General features: G+C 46.9%; 1 protein-coding gene across 1 annotated transcript in view; it reads right to left on the bottom strand.

Moving 5' to 3' along the window:
* Positions 1–23,389, bottom strand: part of LOC144770783 (phospholipase A2 inhibitor gamma subunit B-like) — a 91,094-nt gene extending 67,705 nt beyond the window's left edge. Inside the window, exons 1-2 of the mRNA XM_078655537.1 lie at positions 23,133–23,389; positions 2,301–2,414 (exon numbers count right to left, since the gene is read on the bottom strand). Coding sequence (XP_078511663.1) covers positions 2,301–2,414; positions 23,133–23,202 — 184 coding nt within the window. The 5' untranslated portion in view covers positions 23,203–23,389. The remainder of the gene's footprint in view (positions 1–2,300; positions 2,415–23,132) is intronic.
* Between the last annotated feature and the right edge of the window lie 744 nt (positions 23,390–24,133).

The following is a 24,133-nucleotide window of genomic DNA, read 5'->3' as shown; positions in this document are numbered from 1 at the left end:
CAAACACTACTAATATTTCATTTGACTGGGAAAAAATATATTGCACAGCCTTCTCGAATAACATATCCCCTATCTTATCACAGACTAAGTACATGTTACTCAATAGGTCATACTGGACACCAGAAAAACTTTTCAAACTCCATCTACAGCCCGAGTTGTTGGAACTGCAACTCTGCTGTTGGTGACTTCACACACATGCTCTTCACCTGCCCCACTCTACAGTCATATTGGGATAAAATCTACCAATGCATAGACCACATTTTTAACACTCATCCTCCCAGGGAGTTCTCATATATTTTATTGGGCGTCTTGGATCCAACACTGGTCAATGATAACGACCGAGATCTGATGGACATCTTGCTTACCCTAGCCTGTAAGGTTATATTGTGCAAATGGAAAAATGCAATTAACTTATCATTTAAAATCTGGCAAGAGTGGCTGTCCTTTCTGAGTGGTGCGGACAACCCGGCACTTCATTCCTCCCCATGGCGCAAATCTCACCCAAAACTGTGGAAATCCCTGGACGCCTCAACATTGTCATTTGAACCCCGTGAATCTATTCTATTGTGAAATATATAGATTTGTACTGTACATTGTTATGAAGAAGTATGCTGTAATCTTGTCTCACTCTTTCATATGTCACTTAATGATTACTTATCTGGACACGCTTGGTATTTTACTACGTCCGAGGTTTATTTTCTTACCCTGCGACCCACAATCGATCTATGGCTGAATTTTATAGGCACTTGAGTACGATAGTATTGTTTTGTATAGTACATATTATTTTTCGTTAGCTTGTATCTTTTGGCTAGTTTGCATACAATGATTGTCTTGTACCGAGATGCCATCTGTATTGCTATTTTCTTCTCCGCCATTTTTGTATTTATTTTCTTTCGTTTCTGTGCGTTTTTTTTTTCAACAAAAATAATTTGAACACAAAAAAAATGCTTCAGAAAGCATTGTGAGCGAGATAACTATGACCTTAATCCCTATGAAAAAAATGCACTGTGAGCGGCATTATTGATAGCGCTCACCATCATCATCACAATAGAGGAATTTCCTCACACTACAGCAGTACTATACAACTTCATAATTTATTCACAAGCCAAACCAGTTATTTTGGAACACTTACCATCAGAAACTTTCCTGTTTCCAGCTGTACCAATTTAAATTTATTTTATTAAAACAGAACAGGATGATACCTACATCGTACTGTATGAAACGCATCAGAGTATTTCAATCTGTACCGTCTTTTATCTCTCCAGAGTCAGACTAAATTGCCAACTGCGACTCTAAAACAAACATGAGCGAATGAGCTCGATGAAGATTGGTGAGTAATGTACTTACCAGTCACAGGCTGTTCCTGACAATAGCCATCCTCGATCTGGTCCTAAAGAAGGCCCACAGACCCTTGAGTGCTACCTACGGCCAAAACATGTCGACCTTTCACGATCTATCACCAGGTACGGTGGAACAGAAGCACTTCCACCACAGCACGACCCCACTCTTAATCTTACCCCATCCTCAGTAATTAAAGTTTCAAACTGAGGACATGAGGTATTTTTAATTCACACTTCGCTAGAACATTTCTGCACTTTTTATCACAACTGTCATAAAACCAGACAGTTCACCTCCGGGTGAAAAAAGGAGATCACTTGGAGAACCCAGTGTTCGAGTGATAAAAGACCCAATGATGAGGCTACTCACATAGCCGACAGGGCGGAGAACCAAGATATACCATACCATTTGGCGCATGTGTATGAGGGTCTTTGATATACCAGAACCCTAGACCCTGGTAATAACCGTATCTGTGATTCATTCTCCTCTGATTTCCCCTAGTTTTAAGCGTGCCCATTAAAAGGCTTCTTCTACAGTTTATAATTTAAAAATGCAATTCCATGTGAATCTCAAGAAATGCACTAGGTTTAAAGGCTCATCCTTGTGCATTTTCTGCTTAAGTAAGAGGTTAAAACATTTGCCACGGCTCCTATAAGAGTCCTCTTCTATAATGAGGCAGTTTCTATGTTTACAAGTTACAAAGGGCGTGATTTAGATCTTGGCAGACTGGTTACTCCGTAACAATGGTAATGGATATCCCGTTCGCTGAAATATAAACCCCTTTAGCCAGATGGATAAATGAGTTAACAATCTGTAAATGTTTGAAAATCTGTTTTAGTCCTAAAAATGAATCTAGATTACAAAAGTCTGAAGCCGAAACATATATGGACTAAATAGTACATTTTAGTAGCCATTGTGTACCTACTGCCTGGGACCCCATTCATTTGAAACTTCCTACTTACTGGAGGTAGTTTCGGTGTATTTAGTATAACAAATATCAGAGGGGCTGGGGCAGGTAACGCTAGGGGTCGTGCAGTCTATGTTGCTGGTACATTCCACACAGGAGAGGGCCTCGCCTGGAAGACAAAATGGAGAAACTTTGTGTTAATCTCACATACACATTATAATCTCCCTGTGTCGCCACTTTTATGAGTAAAATAATTGATTGCAAACACAAATGTATTCAAAGTTAAAGGCCTGATTCGCAAAAGCTTTTTCCCCCATTTGGAAAGCAAGTTAAAAAAAAAAGCAAATGGTGTGGTAACCCAATTCAGCAGACTCCATCCAAAAGAGTGCAGATGGCATTGCGCACACGCGGGAGTGCATAGCTTAGGACATTCTCATTGGCTTTGGAAGGTGTCAGCCAGGTGGGCCTCTCATATTTAGGAGCTTGTCCGTAATTCAGAAAGGGATGCAGGTAAAATGATGCCACCTGGCCCTCCTTCCCCTTTACCCCCTTTGTATAGCGCCAAACAGGTACAGAGGAATATGTAAGGCAAATGGGGCACGGCTTCTGACCCTTTGTCTCTCTTGTGGAGTCCCCCCTTGCTGCAGGAGCCAAGTCAAGCTTTTTTTCCAGGTTCACTGCCTGTGTTGGAAATTTGCTTTTAGAGGTGAAGCCCAACATGTAAAAATCCATGACATCACCCACCTGGAGTAAAGCAAAGAGGTTAAAAGCAAGCGTGATGGTGCCCATGGATAACCAAGGCCCTGATTCCCAGTAGGTCAGGGTACTGTGAGGGTACACCCAATTAATACCAATACCCAGATATTTAACTCATATTTCACTTGAAATAAGGAATAACATGCAGAATTGGTATTTAACAAAATCTACATGTCTCTTATTTTTTCAGGAATTTTTCCTCTTGATTAGTTTTTCTAGGTCTGACCTGCAGGAGTCTATCTAGGGTAGTCAGTTCAATCAGTTCAGTTCAAATAACGGTATTCGTTTTTTAGTTCGAACCATAAAAGTGACACAGGATAAAAAACAGTATAGGTGTCAATACATATGTTAAGATCACAGCTGAGACAGCAAGAGAATTAAATACATTTCTAGGGTAAAATCCGGTGGGTGCAACAGTTATTGCACAACTCAGAATTCTGATTTCTGTGCAAATATCGGTTTGTATATGGATCAGTATTGGTCTCTAGGCTCTAAATTAGGGCTTTTGTATCAGCCATGAACCTGACTTTTATGCACAGATGGGGACGTGTGCACCCCTTGTCCGGATGGTCCATCCCTTCTACAACCTGAAGATTCCCTCCTAACAAAGGCATCCGCATGCAGGCCCATTGCACACCATGGTGTGTGAACCAAGGCGTCGGCAGGCAGGCCCATTGCACACCATGGTGTGTGAACCAAGGCGTCGGCATGCAGGCCCATTGCACACCATGGTGTGTGCCGCAAGGCGTCGGCATGCAGGCCCATTGCACACCATGGTGTGTGACGCAAGGCGTCTGCAAGCAGCCCCATTGCACACCATGATGTGTGAACAAAGGCATCTTCATGCAGACCCATTGCACACTAAGGTGTGTGAACCAAGGCATCTGCATGCCCATTGCACACTATGGTGTGTGAACCAAGGCAAGGCGTCGGCATGCAGGCCCAATGCACACCACGGTGTGTGAAGCAAGGCGTCGGCATGCAGGCCCAATGCACACCAAGGTGTGTGAAGCAAGGCGTCGGCATACAGGCCCAATGCACACCACGGTGTGTGACGCAAGGCGTCGGCATGCAGGCCCATTGCACACCATGGTGTGTGACGCAAGGCGTCGGCATGCAGGCTCAACGCACACCATGGTGTGTGACGCAAGGCGTCGGCATGCAGGCCCAACGCACACCATGGTGTGTGAAGCAAGGCGTCGGCATGCAGGCCCAATGCACACCACGGTGTGTGAAGCAAGGCGTCGGCATGCAGGCCCAATGCACACCAAGGTGTGTGAAGCAAGGCGTCGGCATACAGGCCCAATGCACACCACGGTGTGTGAAGCAAGGCGTCGGCATGCAGGCCCATTGCACACCATGGTGTGTGAACCAAGGCGTCGGCATGCAGGCCCACTGCACACCATGGTGGGTGAACCAAGGCATCTGCATGCAAACCCATTGCACACTATGGTGTGTGAACCAAGGCATCTGCATGCAGGCCCAATGCACACCATTGTGTGTGAAGCAAGGCGTTGGCATGCAGGCCCATTGCACACCATGGTGTGTGAACCATGGCGTCGGCATGCAGGCCCAATGCAGACTATGGTGTGCGAGCATAGGCATCTGTGTGCAGGCCCATTGCACACCATGGTGTGTGAACCAAGGCGTCGGCATGCAGGCCCATTGTACACCATGGTGTGTGAACAAAGGCATCTGCATGCAGACCCATTGCACACTATGGTGTGTGAACCAAGGCATCTGCATGCCCATTGCACACCATGATGTGTGAACCAAGGCATCAGCATGCAGGCCCATTGCACACCATGGTGTACGAACATAGGCGTCTGCTTGCAGGCCCATTGCACACCATGGTGTGTGAACCAAGGCATCTGCATGCAGACCCATTGCACACTATGGTGTGTGAACCAAGGCATCTGAATGCAGACCCATTGCACACTATGGTGTGTGAACCATGGCATGCAGGCCCATTGCTCACCATGGTGTGTGAATCATGGCATGCAGGCCCATTGCTCACCATGGTGTGTGAACCATGGCGTCGGCATGCAGGCCCAATGCACACTATGGTGTGCGAGCATAGGCATCTGTGTGCAGGCCCATTGCACACCATGGTGTGTGAACCAAGGCGTCGGCATGCAGGCCCATTGTACACCATGGGGGAACAACCATTACAACGCGGGTTTTACCACGCGTTGCTTTTACATCGCATGTATTACAACGCATGTGATGTTACAACGCGTGGTAAAACCACGCATACCATTACATCGCATATACCATTACATCGCATGCGCTTTTACAATGCATGCGATGTAATGTGTAATGCGGCGGCGGCTATTCACAACGATGTGAACTCAGCAGGAAGGAGGAAGCAGGATCCGTAGGCGACGTTGGAGAGGAGACAGGTAAGGGGTTTTGCGCATGGGGTGGGGGTTACTTATGTAGGGTTTAGGGCAGTTTTAAAGTAGTGTGGTAATGTTTGTTTGTGTTTTTTTAAAACGTTTTAGTGTGTGTTGTGGTGTTGTGTTTATTTAGTGTAGTGTATTAGGGAGAGTAGTGTAGTGTTTATGTAGTGTAGTGATTTAGGTTTTAGGGTAGTGTAGTGTATGTTTATTGTAGTGTATTAGGGTTTAGGGTAGTGTAGGGGTGGGAGTAGTGTGGGTAGCGTAGTAGTGTTTTAGGGTTTAGGCTAGTGTAGGGGTGGGAGTAGTGTAGGTAGCGTAGTAGTGTTTCAGGGTTTAGGGTAGTGTAAAGGTGGGAGTAGTGTGGGTAGCGTAGTAGTGTTTTAGGGTTTAGGGTAGTGTAGGGGTGGGAGTAGTGTGGGTAGCGTAGTAGTGTTTTAGGGTAGTGTAGGGGTGGGAGTAGTGTGGGTAGCGTAGTAGTGTTTTAGGGTTTAGGGTAGTGTAAGGGTGGGAGTAGTGTGGGTAGCGTAGTAGTGTTTTAGGGTTTAGGGTAGTGTAAGGGTGGGAGTAGTGTGGGTAGCGTAGTAGTGTTTTAGGGTTTAGGGTAGTGTAAGGGTGGGAGTAGTGTGGGTAGCGTAGTAGTGTTTTAGGGTTTAGGGTAGTGTAGGGGTGGGAGTAGAATGGGTAGCGTAGTAGTGTTTTAGGGTTTAGGGTAGTGTAAGGGTGGGAGTAGTGTGGGTAGCGTAGTAGTGTTTTAGGGTTTAGGGTAGTGTAAGGGTGGGAGTAGTGTGGGTAGCGTAGTAGTGTTTTAGGGTTTAGGGTAGTGTAGGGGTGGGAGTAGTGTGGGTAGCGTAGTAGTGTTTTAGGGTTTAGGGTAGTGTAAGGGTGGGAGTAGTTTGTTGTGTAGGTGTAGGGATAGAGATGTAACTTACTTTGCATACTTTTACCATAAGTATAGCTTTACCACGCATGCCTTTGCGTTGTAATGGCATGCGTGGTAAAAGCATACTTGTGGTAAAAGTATGCGATGTAATGGCATGCGATGTCATTGTCATCACGTTGTAATACCCGCGTTGTAATGGTATGCGTGGTATTAGAATGCGATGTAATGACATACATCCACACCATGGTGTGTGAACCAAGGCATCTGCAGGCCCATTGCACACCATGATGTGTGAACAAAGGCATCTGCATGCAGACCCATTGCACACTATGGTGTGTGAACCAAGGCATCTGAATGCAGACCCATTGCACACTATGGTGTGTGAACCAAGGCATCTGCATGCAGACCCAATGCACACCATGGTGTGTGAACCAAGGCGTCGGCATGCAGGCCCATTGCACACCATGGTATGCAAACATAGGCATCTGCATGCAGACCCTTTGCACACCATGGTGTGTGATCCAAGGCGTCTGCATGCACGCCCATTGCACACCATGATGAGCATCGCTGTGCAACAGTGGTCCGGGCATAAAAATTCCAATCCCTATGCAAACCCGCTTTTGCAGGGTTCTGAATTCAAAGCACTGGGTGAGGTATATATCGCATCCCGGTAGTTTTCCCCAGGTGAATTCCAGTAGGTTTAATCTACCGAAATGTAAAGGCGTAAAAATGTGTGCTTAATACTGAGACAATGTGGAATGACCATTACGTTACCTAGAAATAAACTTAAAAGCGACGGATTCCAAGTTCCAATCTCTAGAGCTTTAACCACCACTGCCTGGGCAGAATATTGTGGCCAAATTACAAGTTCAAGCCCAAGTCCATGTCGGCACCTTGGCCGCCCCTTTAAATCTTCAAGAAAGCAGCAGAGACCCGGCAGCAACTCATTCATTATCGAAGTCCGCACTGCGATGCAGCCCGGGTATACATCAAATTGAGCCCAGTGACTCCTCATCTTTAAGGAAGAGCCCAAAGTTTTAAAGTCCCTTGTCATGTAAAAACCTATCCGATCGATTTTTGGCTTCCCTAGAAGCACGAATCGAGGATTCCCTAGCCCATACACCGAGCTTCAGCCCTCACTACAATTCTTTAGCACTGTGCAAGAAGACATTGACCCATCTACCCCCTTGGAGCCTATAAGTCGTTTCCTGGTCTCGTTGACGTCCCTTCACGTAAAGAAAGACTCAATTGCAACAGTTCTGTTATGGCAATCTCAGAAAATGGAACTACAGATTGACTTAATTCAAACTTCAGCTTTAGCACTATTTGACTTGGGCTCCAGGCTAAGCTCTCTCGAAAGGTAATTAGGGCCTCCCGATTGTTCAAACTCTTGCTCCTATTGTCCACTAATTAACACACTTTCATCTCTTCCAGAAATTCTGGGCTCGCTTTTGGACAGCGTGAAGCTCAACACCAATAGAAACGAGAAACCGAAATCCACTCAAGCGGCTCAAACCGGTCTACCCACTGAACAGTCCTTGTGTGTAGCAACATTGGATTCCCTACCATCAGCGAAAAGAATTATCTCCCCCTCCTTGGAATTAGACCTCAAAAATTCACCTTTTTTCGCCTTGCTTGTCATTGGCGACAAGCCGAAATGATCCCAAAGTTGGCTTGGAGTCCACTAACATCAGCGGTCTAATGACCATCCCATCGGCGATTACGCAGTCTGATCTCACTGACCCAGCCCATTCAAACATCTCCTACCTGCCATCTAATCCTCCTACTAAACCACCATTGTCTAGGAGGGAGAGAAAGAAACTTAAAAAAACAATCCAAAAAACAACGTCTTGCAAAAAGGAGCTCGGGCTCGACGGGACAGGGGCATCTAGTATGCCAGCTTCTGAAGCGAGGAGGCTCTCCCACTTCCCCATTTTTAACCAGGCCTCAAAACTTAAAATGAAAACCCCTGAGACTAGAATGACTTTCATGGACAATAATAATGCCACCGATAATCTCCGGTCATTAACAGAGTAAGTGCCTAAGGGAACCCCCACGGCCTCTGGAATCACTGAAATATACTCAATCGCGAAGCATGGATCTTTGTCAACAAAAACCAAACGGGACAGCCTCTCAAGGCAAACGCCTGGGCAGGCAAGACAGCATAGCTCAGCCCCTAAGGGAAGTCCCAAACATTTGGAACAGCCCAAACAAATGCTTGGAAAATGCAAAACAAACCAACGTAGATTTCCAAATTACAACAGAAGGTGTACTGACGGGCCCTTCTCTGTGTCACTCGTCAGGTGACCCAACCAAAACTCTTCGGGACTACCCTATACAAATGCAGAGGCCTTCTCAGTCTCAATTGATACATGTCTTGGGAGGGGAAAGTCAACTGGTGGGGAATTATCGTCTATCTGAAGTTCAACCCCAACAACTCAAGGTCCCAGTGCCTCCACCCGAAATAGTTGGGAGACAGAAATATCAAGTCCGGAAAAAGACGCAGAACTTGTTTTTTTTCCTCACTTTGTACACAAGGGCCCGCACGACATCCTTAATAGAAACAACCTCATCCGCTTATTCAAGCATGTTCCGGCACTTTCTGGGGTTACTTCTCCTGATCTTACATCAGTCAAGTTTGTCTCAATACCAGACAAAGGGGGTTCAGAAGCAACTTTTACAACGTGGTCATGAGAATCCCTAAGGGATTCAATTTTTGGGGAAGCCAGCCTCTATGAAGACTGGGGCATAGAACTTTGGGTCCCCCTACAACAAAAATATCCCCACATTCTTCTTCAGGATGATCCAGTGAGGCCGCACATCAGCGTACTGAAGGGGACTCAGGGTGCAACCCATGTTTGGCTGTCAGACGCTTCAAAAGCGGATAACCTCATAAACATTTCATGTAATAACAATCAAAGTCTGGTGAGCTGTAAATCCAGTCTCCCTGTCTCCCACAATACTTACAGCCGCTATGGATACTTCCATCGAGAGCCTCCAACCATATGCTCCCAGCAGTACCCCTAATAACGGGGAAGCCAAACAGTCAGACTCCAAACTGACCATTTCTTCTTGGAATGCGGCTGGTTTGAAGTCAACCCTCTCATCCATATCAGCAGTGGAATATCTGAATAAAATGACATCATTTGTTTTCAAGAGACTTGGTCTCTATCTCCATCGGCTCTCCACGGCTATTATGAACTCTTTCAATCAGCCTCCCAGCCCAATTCCTATGGAAGACCTTCTGGGGGCATCTCCATTTTCATTAAACACAGGTGCAAGATCGCAGCTACTCCCATCTATCAGAACTTAACGGCAGAGCAAACTGTACCAATTACCGGTCTTTCAACTTCAAGCAATTCCTTTCCCTTGATCTTAATTAACTGTTACCACAATATAGCTAAAACATCAAAATCAATGGCAACAGTCCTATTGGTCAAACATCTGGAAGAACTTTTATTGGAATTCACCTCTGCAGAAGTACTGTTATTGGGCAATTGCAACATCAGAGACCTGGTTTCCAACGCCCACGCAGTCACCAAAACTAAAGAGCAAGAAGTCTAGACCACTTTAACCAATTACAATTTAAATTCTGCGAAGCAAATTGTATTGGATCAGGATTCTGGTGTCCATCTGTCCCCAACATTTTAGGAAACTTTCGACCATTGACTACATTGTTTTATCACCATCTCTGGCAAACAAATTAATCATGAAGGAAATCCCCACTCGTACCGAGAGCGACCATAACCCTTTGACTGTAACAATGGACCTGCAAGTGCCTGCCGCTGCCGAAATAACTGAAGTGGGGCATTCAATGCAGGTCGAATTCCACACTCTAGTCAGACGAATTAAATGGGACACTTCAGGTTCCGATATGGTGGGCACTTGGCTCATGGGAACAACTCCAAACTTCACGCATAATGCTCCCACAGACTTCCATCACTGGTGGGACAAAGCCATTGTCAAATTACGAGACCTCTTAACAGGCCCTGAAGCTCACGACAGACCCCCCAGGCCTTTCCTGAAGCAGATTTTTAACCCGGCGTTAGCCATCCAAAGAAGTGCCCTAAGGAGGGTTGTGCGCCTGCACAAATTGAAAGGCACAGAGTACTCTGCTAATAATATGGCCTTACTGCGCAAAGCCTACAAAAAATCAACATGGGAAGCCAAGAAACAAAAAGAACAGATTGACTGGCTAAAAATATTTGCCCTGTCAAAGGGAAAAAAAACTGATCCATTTTTTGAACTATATAAATAAACTTCGTTCCTCCAATAGGAGCAGGGGGAATGCAGTCCCTGAAGAAGATTGGTACCAGCATGTGATTCAACAATACTGCTGTGATACCCTGGACCCTGTGGAGGGCGAAATTAGAGATCGTGTTGATATTACGCAGATAGAAACCCATGAGCTGACTACTCCGGCCGAGGTCTCCAAGTATTTGAAAGCCATGAAAAACGATGGCGTTCCCAGGCCCAACGGCCTTCCATCTGCGGTATTCAAATGTGCACTGGAAGATTGGGTTAAGCTATTAGTCCCCTTATACAACAACGCGTTTACTACCTATCGGCTACCAGACTTATGGAAAGGCTCGATATTATGCCCATATTTTAGGAAAGGAGAGCCCTCTCTCCCAGATAATTACCGACTCATTGCTCTATTAGATATTGAGGCCAAGGTATATGCCCGGGGTCTTCTCTGGTCGCTAGAAAAATGGGTAGCGGAATACAACATTCTACCATACTTTCAAAGTAGGTTTCGATCCCCGACCTCCACTATAGACAACATCACCACTCTAGCCAACCTGAGTCAACAAGCAGCGCAAAAAAAATCATCTCCCCCTTAATTGCTGCTTTATAGACTACAGCGCTGCCTTTGATAAAGTGTCTCGCAACACCTTATGGAGGGAATTAGACAAGTGGTGGATCCCTCAGAGTCTGCTAGGAGCCCTTATCTAGTTGCATAAGAACACATGGGTACGAGTCAGAACTGGCCCAGCGACAGTCTCTGCAAAAATTCCAACCTCAGATGGCCTAAAGCAAGGTTGCGTTCTCGCCCCCCTCTTTTTCAACCTTTACACCGCCGATATGGGAAGATTCCTGGAGAAAAGCAATCTCCTTCCGCCAAAACTGGGCCTCGCAAAAACGAACCTGCACATTGTGCAATATGCCGACTATATTGTTATAATGGACCAGGCAAAATCTGGCCTCCAAAGAGCCTTAAGCACGCTCCACAAATATAATACTGCTAACGCTCTAAAAGTCAACCAGGATAAGACGAAGGTTTTGATATTCGGCTGTTGCAAGAACAAGAAAAGTTTAACGTGGAACATTGGGCCCCCCCCAAAGATCAAAACAACATCAAAATACAATTACCTGGGATCTTGTTTAGCGAGTCTTCCAGATCATCAGTCCACCTAGCCGCCTTGAAAAAGTGAGCTGGAGCAATAACATACTCTCTGACCCGACTCAACCAGTCCCTGAGTAGTCCTTCTGCCGAACTGATTGTGAAGGTGATTAAAGCCACTCTTCTCCCCGCCTCAAACTATGGGCATCAGGCCTTTCCTGGCGCATGCTCAGCCAGTCTCGACCACGCCCAAGTTTTCATTTATAAAAAAATCTTCCATCTTCTGATATTCATCCACAGGGCAAGACTGCGACTGGAGCTGGGCCTTCAAAGACAATCTATTTTCTGTGAGGCTGATATCCTGAAATACTTTATAAGGACACTAAAAGCCGCAGACAACACCCTAAAAGCACGGGTTAAAAGAAACTCTTGCCAACTCTGGGAATCCGTGGAATAGTCAAATTATAAAGGCCATAAAAACGCTAGACATCGACAACTCATTACTAACTGCAGACACTATTCCATACAAAGTCTGGAAAAGGGTTATCAATAAGCAGGTCACACAAATTTCCTACCGGATGGACATCCAGGTTCTAAAAACAACAACTATCCTGCTTCCCTTGACTAACTCATACCTCCCTGGGGTACCTCAATCTTACCTCCTGGAAAGTCTGAACGCAGTGGCCCAGAAGAATATAATGTTCATGCGTCTCTAGGGTCTGCGCTCCACTGCCTTCAACCGATGGGCTCCAACAAGTGAGGAGGGGGCCTGCAGACTGTGCAACTACAGGTCTGAATCATGGTTGCATTTTCTGTGCTGCTGTCCCGCCCTTATTATTATTTACAACAAGGGGTGGTGATGGACAGAGTCTCTGAATTAAGCAGAGTACTCTCACCCAGTCAAGAGATCAGGGCTGTATCGTTTTTGGCCACTATAGGTGTGGCAGGGTATACTCAGACATGAGTCCCTTTCTCACTGCTCCATCAGGATTCAAGCAAGCCGGGCCGAAGAGGCTGAAATGCCAGAAACCGGTCCCCGGTAGCTTGTCTCCTTTCTGGTGAAGAATTGGCTTGGTAGTTTGGTCTGCCCTGTTCCCATGATGCACTGGGCCAGGGACAGACTAATTTGCATATAGCCAGGTTCTGAGCTGGGATGGGGCAGTGAGATAAATAACGGTGATGGATCAAGCCCTGATCTTTGGACTGGGTAAGAGTGGTCTGCTTAATTCAGACACTCTGTTCATCACCACCCCCTTTTCTGTATCGTTTTTGGCCACTATAGGTGTGGCAGGGTATACTCAGACATGAGTCCCTTTCTCACTGCTCCATCAGGATTCAAGCAAGCCGGGCCGAAGAGGCTGAAATGCCAGAAACCGGTCCCCGGTAGCTTGTCTCCTTTCTGGTGAAGAATTGGCTTGGTAGTTTGGTCTGCCCTGTTCCCATGATGCACTGGGCCAGGGACAGACTAATTTGCATATAGCCAGGTTCTGAGCTGGGATGGGGCAGTGAGATAAATAACGGTGATGGATCAAGCCCTGATCTTTGGACTGGGTAAGAGTGGTCTGCTTAATTCAGACACTCTGTTCATCACCACCCCCTTTTCTGTATCGCTGTCCCGCCCTTGACGCTCCCAGAAGACTTCTTTTAAAACCCTTATATTTAAAATGAGGGCATCAGAACATGTTGGGAGGCATCGGACCTTCGCTTTACTTCCTTAGACATTCAAGAGCTTGCAAGGTCTGGAAAATATGTGAGACACCTGGACAATCTTTTTACCCTCTCTTGCCCCTGCCCTTCCAGTTCCTCCCCCCAAAAAAGTATCACCGACTTTTTTTGCCCCGTCTTAGTATTCCTGTACTAATTTATTGTATTCTTGGCTCTGGAAACCTGTTACGTGATTACAATGGTAACTACAAGACTGCCTTGTTAGTTATATGTATATGAACTTAAACTTTATGGTTTTCTTAGTTTTTGCTTTTAACGTGGTAACTGAGCTATGATGACACTCTATTGCAATGGTTTTAATTAACTGTGCTAATTTAATACAAATTTCTTTTAAACAAGACAAGTCACTTGGTTATAAATGCGATAGGTTGTCTTCCTCTGTAGGTACAAGAAGGCAGCTGGAGCGACAACTCATGACGTCTTTGTTGGCGCGCTAGTGTCCATAGGCAGCTATTTAGGGCGGGCAAATCAGGGTCCAAGTCTTGACCAGGTAGGGAGCTTTATTCAACTTTGCAGGGCTTTGGGAGATCGCGTTTCAGGCCTCATATTGCGGTGGGCAATAGAGAGTTTTAAACTACCCGTTTTTTATTTGATTTGCATTTCGTTATATTTCCCTTGTTTTTAAACTTGGCCAATCCCAGCTTACTTGCACTATAATACTGTAACGTACCGCATTTTGGCGGGTCCCTTTCATCCCTCTTTTCACCGGCGGCCATCTTGGGGGAAACACGGGATGACCGGCGGCGCCATCTTTGTTGGCGTGCTAGTGTCCATAGGCAGCTATTTAGGGCGGCCATGCTAATGCGCAGCGTGAGCACGCCGGAGTCACGCCAGAGTCCAGCCCGTCTGCGCCCATCCGCGCACGGGGGCCTCGACTCTTGGTCGGCGGCGTGTCTATACCTCGGGAGAGCTACATCAGCTTGATAGGGAGGGCCAGTCCCTAGATTTAGCCACGATGACTAGATTGGACGAGATGTCCATTGTAAGATCATCTATTGGTTTGACTGGATCCCATCCATGGTCCCTGAAATTGACCTGTTTAAATAAAAGGTCACTGCACAAACATAATTTAGAAATATTCTCCCTGCTTCAGGATGAAGATATTGATGTCCTAACTCTCGCTGAGGGGACAATTCACTGCCAGACATCATAGCCGCTCTTCCGAATGAGTATGATGTAGTATGGCACAATCATGCAGATAATGCTCGGGGGGGAGCAGCAATTCTGTTTAAAAAAACCTTAACAGTAGTTAAAATAGTGGCAGAAACAGTGGATTTAGCCGACGTTTTTGGAGTTAAAATCATGTTTGATAATTTGTGTCTTGGGATTCTCACAGTTTATCGTCCACCCAATTCTACTTCAGCCTTCAATTACCTATTTATGTCCACTATATCTGACATTTGTTCAAGATATAAAAAAGTAGTGGTAACCGGGAATTTTAATTTACATTGGGACAGGCTCATAAGGAGCCGGCAGCTCGATTCTTGGAGACAACCATGTCCTCACTGGGTTTTAGGCAACTGGTAGAAGCTCCTACACATATAAAGGGACACATCCTTGATCTTATTTGGACTTTAGATCCTAAGGTGGCTCTTTTGGACATTCTACCTTGCATTTGGTCGGACCACCACCTGGTCTATTGTGATATCCCTATTGATGCTAAGCTGACACAACCACCCTCTAAAATGAAGAAAGTCCGTCAATAAAGGAAAGTTGACTTACAAAGTTTAACGGATACCCTTTCGGAATTTGTTCAACCAATGGCCCTTAATGGCAATTTAGATCAGGATTATAGGGACATAGTGTGTAGTCTGAGTAAAGCGATTGAAGTCTGAGTAAAGCGATTGATCAGATCGCACCGGAGAGGCTACATAGAGCTAAAGAAGCAGGAAGGGGGGCACCATGGTTTACACCGCCTTTGAGGGACCATAAAAAGAAGCTCCGTCATGTAGAAAGAAACTGGAGGAGAACAAAAGATGAAGGGGCTCCGTCATGTAGAAAGAAACTGGAGGAGAACAAAAGATGAAGGGGCTCCGTCATGTAGAAAGAAACTGGAGGAGAACAAAAGATGAAGGGGATCGAGAGCAGTATAAAAATTCGCTCAACTCATACAAAAAACTCATTCTGGCTACTAAAGCAAAATATTACGAAACCCGTATAAACTAGGCTGAGAATGTTCAGAAAGAAACATTCAAAATATTAACAGAGCTGAGCAAAAAACCTGAAAACACTGAAACAACAATTAGTTGTAATATGTTTCAAGACTACTTTCTGGAGAAGGTAGAAACCATTCTCTGTGATATTAGGAATGGTACTGTGACTGGATCTATCATGTCACAGGATGTCCAGACCCCTTCGGAAGTCCTTATTTCAAAGTTACCATTGATAGATCCGGTGAGTCTTGAGCAACTTATGAGAAAAACTAAATCAGGCTCTCCGGCAGATCCATGCCCGCCTAGTGTCTTCCGTTTAGCGCGCCCTATTCTAGAAGATCACATCATCTCCCTTCTGAACAACTCATTGGAAACAGGACTGTTACCAGCCAGTTTCAAGGAAGCACGAGTGAAGCCTCGGATAAAGAAGCCAGGAGCCGACCCCACTATTTTGAAAAACTATAGGCCCTTTTCCCAACTCCCGTTCTTGTCCAAAATCTTAGAACAACATGTGCTGAAGTCCCTGGCCTCGTCTCTGGAGTCACACCATCTCTTCCAGGAACGTCAGGCAGGGTTTCGTGCACACCACAGCACCGAGTTGGTGATGCTCTCGGTGCTGGATGAGCTTAGAGGGATGGCTGACAGCAAGAAACCGAGCACCCTGATACTTTTAGATCCATCAGCGGCGTTCGATACTGTCAGCCATGCCCTGCTCTTGGATAGATTGGCCAATTTCGGGATTCGGGATACGGCCTTTCAGTGGCTTCAATCCTTCCTGTCGGGAAGGACACAACGGATTCAGCTGGGGGACGGCATATCGGAGGTGGGTAACTTGACGTGCGGAGTCCCACAGGGTTCCGCACTATCCCCATTATTGTTTAATCTTTATCTACAACCATTGATTAACTCCTTGGCCAATGTGGGTTGCCGTGTGTTTAATTACGCTGACGACACCCAGCTGCTACTTAGCATGCACAATACGGTCTCCGTGCAGAAATACGCGCAGGATATTCTCAGATATGCAGTCAGTTGGATGACTGCAAATCTGTTGAAAATTAATCCTGAAAAAACTGAAGTTCTAGTGGTCTCGACTACAAGTTCCCCCTGGAGTGATCTATATTGGCCCCAGGAATTAGGCCCCACCCCAATACCATGTGACAAGGTGAAAAGTCTTGGTATTAAGATTGACTGCGAACTGTCAATGGCCAGCCAGATTTCCTCAGTTGTGGGGACTTGAACTGGTCTAATTAGGCAGTTGCGCAAGTTAGTTCCTCTTCTCTCCCCGTCCATGCTTCGCACAGTAGTCTCTGCTACAATCATCTCGAGGCTGGACTACGGGAATGCTCTCTATTTAGGTCTGCCGAAAATCTTGACCAATAGATTGCAGGTTGTCCTGAATGACGCCGCACGACTCATTTTCAGGCTCCCGAGAAGATCCCACGCCTCTCCTTTGTTACAGAGCCTTCATTGGCTACCCATTAGGCAAAGGGCAGAGTTCAAAAGCTTATGCATGGCCCATAAGGCAATCTATGGGCAAGCACCTGCCTATATTAAAGAACGGTTGGAGGTGTATAAACTTGAACGAAGGCTGAGGTCTTCTGATGCTCAGCTGTTAGTTTGCCCACGGTTTAAACTAGCAACAAAGGGTGGGAGATCCTTTTCTGTTTTAACTCCTCAAATCTGGAACAGACTACCCGAGTCCCTTCGCAAAGAAGGCAATCTTCTGCGTTTTAGGAAATCGTTAAAAACACTTCTATTCAGGGAGGCTTTGGGTTCAACTTAGTCCTCATTGTGTTACTGGTCTTTCCGATCTTCTAATAGTTGTTCTGTCCTTCGGTCATGAGCGCCTTGAGACCTGCCGGTGAATTGGCGCTATATAAACCGAAGCCAACAATAACAATAACAACGTCCCGCACTGATACAGCTTTCGTCACTCCAGGTGAAGATGCTTGCTGATCGCATGTACGTAGCTCCCCTGTGGACCCCTGTGGACCCCTGTGAGCCCATCTGAGCTTAGAGCCCCCGAGCAGCATGGCCAGGAACTTATTTAAATCTTTCTACATGTATATCTATCTTCAATGCCTTCAGAAGAGACCGATTCTCATTGCCACAAGTTGTTTGCCATTAGCCTGAAAATGGGCACTAAAATGAAGTGTGCTGTGAATGGAAAACACTAATTCTGGTAAAATGTCTCAGTGCTACAAATTGCTTATTTCATACATATGTATTGATGTTTAACAACTTAAAGTTAATGAATGCATTAGCAGCTTGAAATAAGTCTATATAATTATTAGACCGCAGTAATAACAACTTGAGAAAAGCTAATCAGACCCGGTATTTACATATTAATGAAGGTTAAATATTTGTATCGGAAAAGATTCACAAAAGTTTCTAAAAAAAGATAATTGAAATATTCATTATGAAAAGTATACAAAATTAATAGAAAAAAAGAGGCTGTAGAAAAAAAGTAATAGAAGAGAGGAAAAAGAGAAAGGCAGTCTGTTGTCTGTCTTCCCCCGCTGCCTGTACGTGGTCCGTGCTCCTTTGTCTTCCCTCTGTTCCCCACGATGTCCCCGTGCTCTCTCTGCCCGGTCTTTCCTTCTACACCCCTCGCTGCCCCCGTGTCTCTGCCCAGTTTTCCCTTCTGTTCCCCTCGCTGCCCCGTGCCTCTCTGCCCGTTCTGCCCTCTGTTCCACTAGTTTTTCCCTCGTTTTTTGTGCCTCTCTGCCCTCTGCTCCACTCGTTTTTCCCTCGTTTTTTGTGCCTTTCTGCCCTCTGTTCCACTTCGTTTTTCCCTCGTTTTTTTAGCCTTTCTGCCCTCTGTTCCACTCATTTTTCCCTCGTTTTTTGTGCCCTTATGCCCTCTGTTCCACTCGATTTTTGTGCCCCTTTTTCCTCCTGTTACCTTTGTTGTCCCTCACTGCCCTCGCCGCTGCGTCCCCTGCGACCCCGGCCCCCTGAATGTTTTTCTAGATTTTCACTTGAAGATTAATCCACTGTTTGCTAATTTTCTCTCATATGAATTGCACTTATGCAGCTCTGGAGGCTGAAAAGCACCACATGTTGAGGCATGTGGAGGGCAATTTAGCCTGGCAGGTGCTCAACCCGGGCAGTGAAACCGCCAGAGCCTGGCATGAGAGAGTGCCATCATGGCAGACGATCAAGCTGTCTAGGTAAACACAAGGTGAGCAGAGCACACACAGGGTGCAGCCAGAGGGTGGGAAGGACCTGTGCTCTGAGACAGAGGGCACGCGCTCGCGGATGGAGAGGCGGGCCCATCGCCCCTGCTGGCTCTGCTTGACCATACACATTCCATTTACTTTCATTTGGAAAACCAGCAGAAGGGGCACCTTCATGTCATTCTTCACATGGCAATGCGTTGCCAAGGTCTGTGCTACAGCGACCAAAACTGAGAACATGCCAGCTTGCCTGCGGTGTTGGCCTTACACATCTTTCCATATTACCAATCTGACGGAAGGCAAAGGCCAGGTAGAGTTTTCTATGGAGCCCCCATTAGGGCGTCCATACGGACTGCACTGGATATCAGGCAGCCAGGACCAGGCCTGACTATGGCACTTTTCAGAATGAAGAAGGCCTGGCCTGTGTTTAGGAAATTTGGACAGATAACCTTGAATGAGGGGTACACTGATAGTCACATGCCAAGAATTTTCAACGAGGTGAAAAGTTAGATTTGTGGGCACCTGCAAGTAGGATGTCTAGGTATGTCTGCAGGCTCAGTCTTAATATTCATCATAATTATTATTATTATTGAGCATTAAAACTTATTATTACTCACACAGTGCCCACCACAAACTGAGTTGCCTCACTCTTTGCTAAAGAACGGTGATGGATTAAATCCAGATCTGTTGACTGGGTGTGAGTGTTTGATTGGTTCATATGTTCCATCCATCACCACCCCCTTTTGTACAGCTTTGTTCGCCATAAGTTGGCAGGGTATGCTCAGACGCGAGTCCCTTGCTCACTTTGCCACTGGATTCAAGCAGGCCTGGCTGAAGACGGCTGAAATGCCAGAGACCGGTCCTGGGAAGCTTGTTTCCGGTCGAGGGAAGGCATGGCTTGGCAGTTCGGGCTGGACTGTTCCCATGAGGCACTGGGTCAGACTGATTTGCATATGGCCATGTCTGAACTGGGGTGGCAGAGTGGGCTAAAGAACGGTGATGGATTAAACCCAGATCTGTTGACTGGGTGTGAGTGTTTGATTGGTTCAGATGCTCCGTCCATCACCACCCCCTTTTGTACCGCTTCACTCTTGCCCACAGCACCTAGTTCCCACCACAACCTGAGTTTCCTCACTCTTGCACACATCACCTGTGCATGCTCTGGATCAGATTTAAATGGTTGTATTACATTTTCATCAACATAAAACCAATATATTTATTCAAAGAATGAACTACCTTTTGATCTACACATTACAGGCCATGCTATGAGGAAGAGTGATGACCTCTTCATGTTGTTGCAAAAAAAAAAAAGGGGGGCAACAAAAATGCACCTCACCCGGAGCTCCAAAATGCCCCCATTGTAACTGTCTTGTGAACCTATTTCGTGTGGGCTCCCTTATTCCGGCCTTTGCTTTTTACTCATCACATTGTAATTTTGCTTTTTTTAACATTGTAAGAATGGGCTAAAAAATCCCAGCACATGCAATGTTAATAACTAGAAGAAAAAACAAAAAAAACATGGTGTGTCACACCCCGCATGGTACTACTTGACAGCTGTGTGGAGAGAGGTGGGGCGGATGGATTCACCATCAGTCAAGAGAGCAGACAAGATACAGGCTGTGGAATGGGAACACCAACTTCAACAAGAATCAGAGAGAGGAAACGCATCCATCAGCCAGGGAAGTACAGAGGATACAGGGTGGACAATGATGAGACCTAATCTTCCGCCTTATGAGCAGAGAGGATACAGGCTACAGCGAGAGGGACCCTTAAACCAGGAGAGCAGAGGATACAGGTTATTATTTGTGCAGGTGCTTTCAGGTGCTCAGCACCGGCACTTAATTGCCAGCACCGGGGCTTATGACTGTCTGCCATGACTGTCTGCCACATGGTAGTGGTGTCAGGCAATTCAGGTACGCGCACAACAACTTCTGTTTATTATTTCAATTTAAATTTCCAATTATTAGTATTTGCCTCCAAAGCCATTCTTATAGATTTGAGGGCCTGTAAAAGTATGAATGGTCACACTTTTTAGAGTGTGATGATTAGTAGAGTGCTGGTGCCGTCATTGGCAGTGCTGCCAGGGGCAACAGATGGTGCAAGCTCTAGTGTCCTCCTGTCGAGGGCCCCAGCAGTACGTTTTTTACAAATTAAGCACTATTAGGGGGTCGCTTTCATCCGGGGGCGGTGAGAGGGGCAGCAGAGAGGATACAGAGCGAGAGCACCTCGCCTTCAGCTGGAGAGCAGCGAGCATACGGGTAATAGGGGGACACTTTAAACCAGGGGACAAGAGAGACTACAGGCTCTACAGAGAGGGTACCTCCCCTTCAACCTTTAGAGCACAGAGGATACAGGCAACAGAGGGAACCTCATCTGCAGCCAGGAAAGCCGACAGGATACAGGGTACAGAGAGTAAGTGGCACTAGTCTAGGGAGCGGCATTTTCATCCTAAGGAACAGAGAATAAAGCCTCTAGAGACAGAAAACCTCACCTTCAGCCTGTAGAGTCCAGACGACAGAGGTTACAGATAAGAGGGAACGTCACCTTCAGCAGCCTGTAGAGCAGCGCAGATACAGGCTACAGAGAGAGGGAACCTCACCTTCAGCCTGTAGAGCAGCGCAGATATAGGCTAGAGAGAGAGAGAACCTCACCGTCAGCCTGTAGAGCAGCGCAGATAAAGGCTAGAGAGGGAACCTCACCTTCAGCCTGTAGAGAAGCGCAGATACAGGCTACAGAGAGGGCACCTCGCCTTCAGCCTGTAGAGCAGCGCAGATACAGGCTGCAGAGAGAGGGAACCTCACATTCAGCCTGTAGAGCAGCGCAGATACAGGCTGCAGAGAGAGGGAACCTCACATTCAGCCTGTAGAGCCCAGGCGACACAGGTTACAAACAGAGGGAACTTCACATTCAGCCTGTAGAGCAGCGCGGATAGATGCTAGACAGAGATGGAACCTCACATGAAGCAGAGGTGTAGGGGGGGATAAAGGCTCTAGAGAGACGGAACCTCACCTTCAGCCTGTAGAGAAGCGCAGATACAGGCTACAGAGAGGGCCCCTCGCCTTCAGCCTGTAGAGCAGCGCAGATACAGGCTGCAGAGAGAGGGAACCTCACATTCAGCCTGTAGAGCCCAGGCGACACAGGTTAAAAACAGAGGGAACTTCACATTCAGCCTGTAGAGCAGCGCGGATAGATGCTAGACAGAGATGGAACCTCACATGAAGCAGAGGTGTAGGGGGGGATAAAGGCTCTAGAGAGAGGGAACCTCACCTTCAGCCTGTAGAGCCCAGGCGACACAGGTTACACACACAATGAACCTCACCTTCAACCTGTAGAGAAGCACAGATACAGGCTACAGAGAGAGGGAAGCTCACCTTCAGCCTGTAGAGCCCAGGCGACACAGGATACAGATAAGAGAGAACCATGCCTGTAGAGCAGAGCAAGCAGATACATACAGGCTAGAGAGAGCAGGAACCTCACATGCAGCAAGGGTGTAGAATGGATACAGGCTCTAGAGAGAGGAAACTTCCCCGTCATCCTGTAGAGCCCAGGCGACACAGCAGTTACAAACAGTGGGAACTTCGCCTTCGGCATGAAAAGCAGCGCGGATACAGGCTAGAGAGAGAGAGGGAATCATCTTCAGCTTTTAGAGCAGCGTGGAGACAGGCTAGAGAGAGAGGGACCTCAGCTTCAGCCTGTAGAGCAGCGTGGAGACAGGCTAGAGAGAGAGGGACCTCAGCTTCAGCCTGTAGAGCAGCGTGGAGACAGGCGAGAGAGAGAGGGAACCTCACATGAAGCAGGGGTGTAGGGGGAATACAGGCTACAGAGAGAGGGAACCTCACCTTAAGCCTGTAGGGCCCAGGCGACACAGGTTACATACAGAGGGAACCTCACCTTCACCCTGTAGAGCAGCGCGGATAGATGCTAGCGAGAGAGGGAACCTCGCGTGCAGCAGGGGTGTAGGGGGAATACAAGCTCTAGAGAGAGAGTGAACTTCATCTGCAGCCAGGAAAGCTGACAGGATACAGGGAACAGAGAGTAAGTGGCACTAGTCTACGGAGCGGCATTTTCATCCTAAGGAACAGAGAATAACGGCGGCAGAGAGACAGAAAACCTCACCTTCAGCCTGTAGAGCCCTCGGCCTGTAGAGCAGCGCGGATAGATGTTAGAGAGAGAGGGGACCTCACGTGCAGCAGGGGTGTAGGGGGATACAAGCTCTAGAGAGAGAGGGGAACCTCACCTTAAGCCTGTAGGGCCCAGGCGACACAGGTTACATACAGAGGGAACCTCGCCTTCAGCCTGTAGAGCTGCGCGGATAAATGCTAGCGAGAGAGAGGGAACCTCGCGTGCAGCAGGGGTGTAGGGGGAATACAAGCTCTAGAGAGAGAGGGTCTGACATCAAAGATAACGCGCCTCGCGGGTCGTGGGGTGCAGGGGGTAAGGGTCCTTACCTTCCACAAGGAGGGCCGCCAGGATCCAGGTGAGCAGAGGCGCAGCCCTCACTGTGCCTTGCAGCAGCATGGCTTCCAGGGTTACACCGTGTGCCGGTGGCTCCCAGCTCGGTGTATTTATGCTTCTCGGGGCGTGCACGCCGCCTGGGTGAGGGTGCAGTGTTTCCAGTGGGGGTGTGGCCTGGAGGGGTGCGGCGCTGCCTGGGCGGGGGCGCCGTGCTTCCAGGGAGGGGTTGCCTGGAGGGGTGGGGCGCTGCCTGGGCGAAGGTGCCGTGTTTCCAGTGGGGGTGTGGCCTGGAGGGGTGCGGCCGCCCTGCCCCTCCCGCCCCGCGCCTCCTCCTTCTAGGAATCGATCTTTTATTTATTTATTTATTTATGCATTTTTATATAGCGCGGACTTTACCCGAAGGTGTCAGAGCGCTTCACAAAAGGAACGGAAATGGAACATAATGAGAAACATTACAAAAGCATACGTTAAGTTACATAAAGTAATAGTGACATTTGTGATCAAACAATATACATGAGGTAGCAACCAAAAATACATGAGGTAGTAAAGGTAATAATGACAATTGTGAGCAAAACTGAATACATGAGGTAGTAAAAATTGTGAGCAACAAAAAATACATGAGGTAGTAAAGGTAAAAGTGACAGTTGTGAGCACACAGAATACATGAGGTAGTGAGAATTGTGAGCAGCCAAAAATACATGAGGTAGTAAAAAGTGCAAAGGAAGAAAAAAGTGACAAAGTGTGCAGTTACAAGAGAGAACAAAGTATCATTTGAGGTGTAATACTGCAAACGGTGCTAGACACTCAGGCATACGAACAAGCGTTATGTAGGCAAGGTGGCACTTATGCAAGTATCAAAGATAAAAACATGTGAGAGGTAGCAAACCGTGTTATACAAGGGCAAAGTGGTGTGTGCATGTTACACAAGGGCACCGAACACAGGTACATGGAAAATACTCCAAAGAGGCAGACACTCCAACCCCAGGAATACCCT

This window comes from Lissotriton helveticus, chromosome 7 (assembly GCF_964261635.1).
Source record: "Lissotriton helveticus chromosome 7, aLisHel1.1, whole genome shotgun sequence".
Taxonomy (NCBI): domain Eukaryota; kingdom Metazoa; phylum Chordata; class Amphibia; order Caudata; family Salamandridae; genus Lissotriton; species Lissotriton helveticus.
This window is presented reverse-complemented; position numbering and strand designations above follow the sequence as displayed.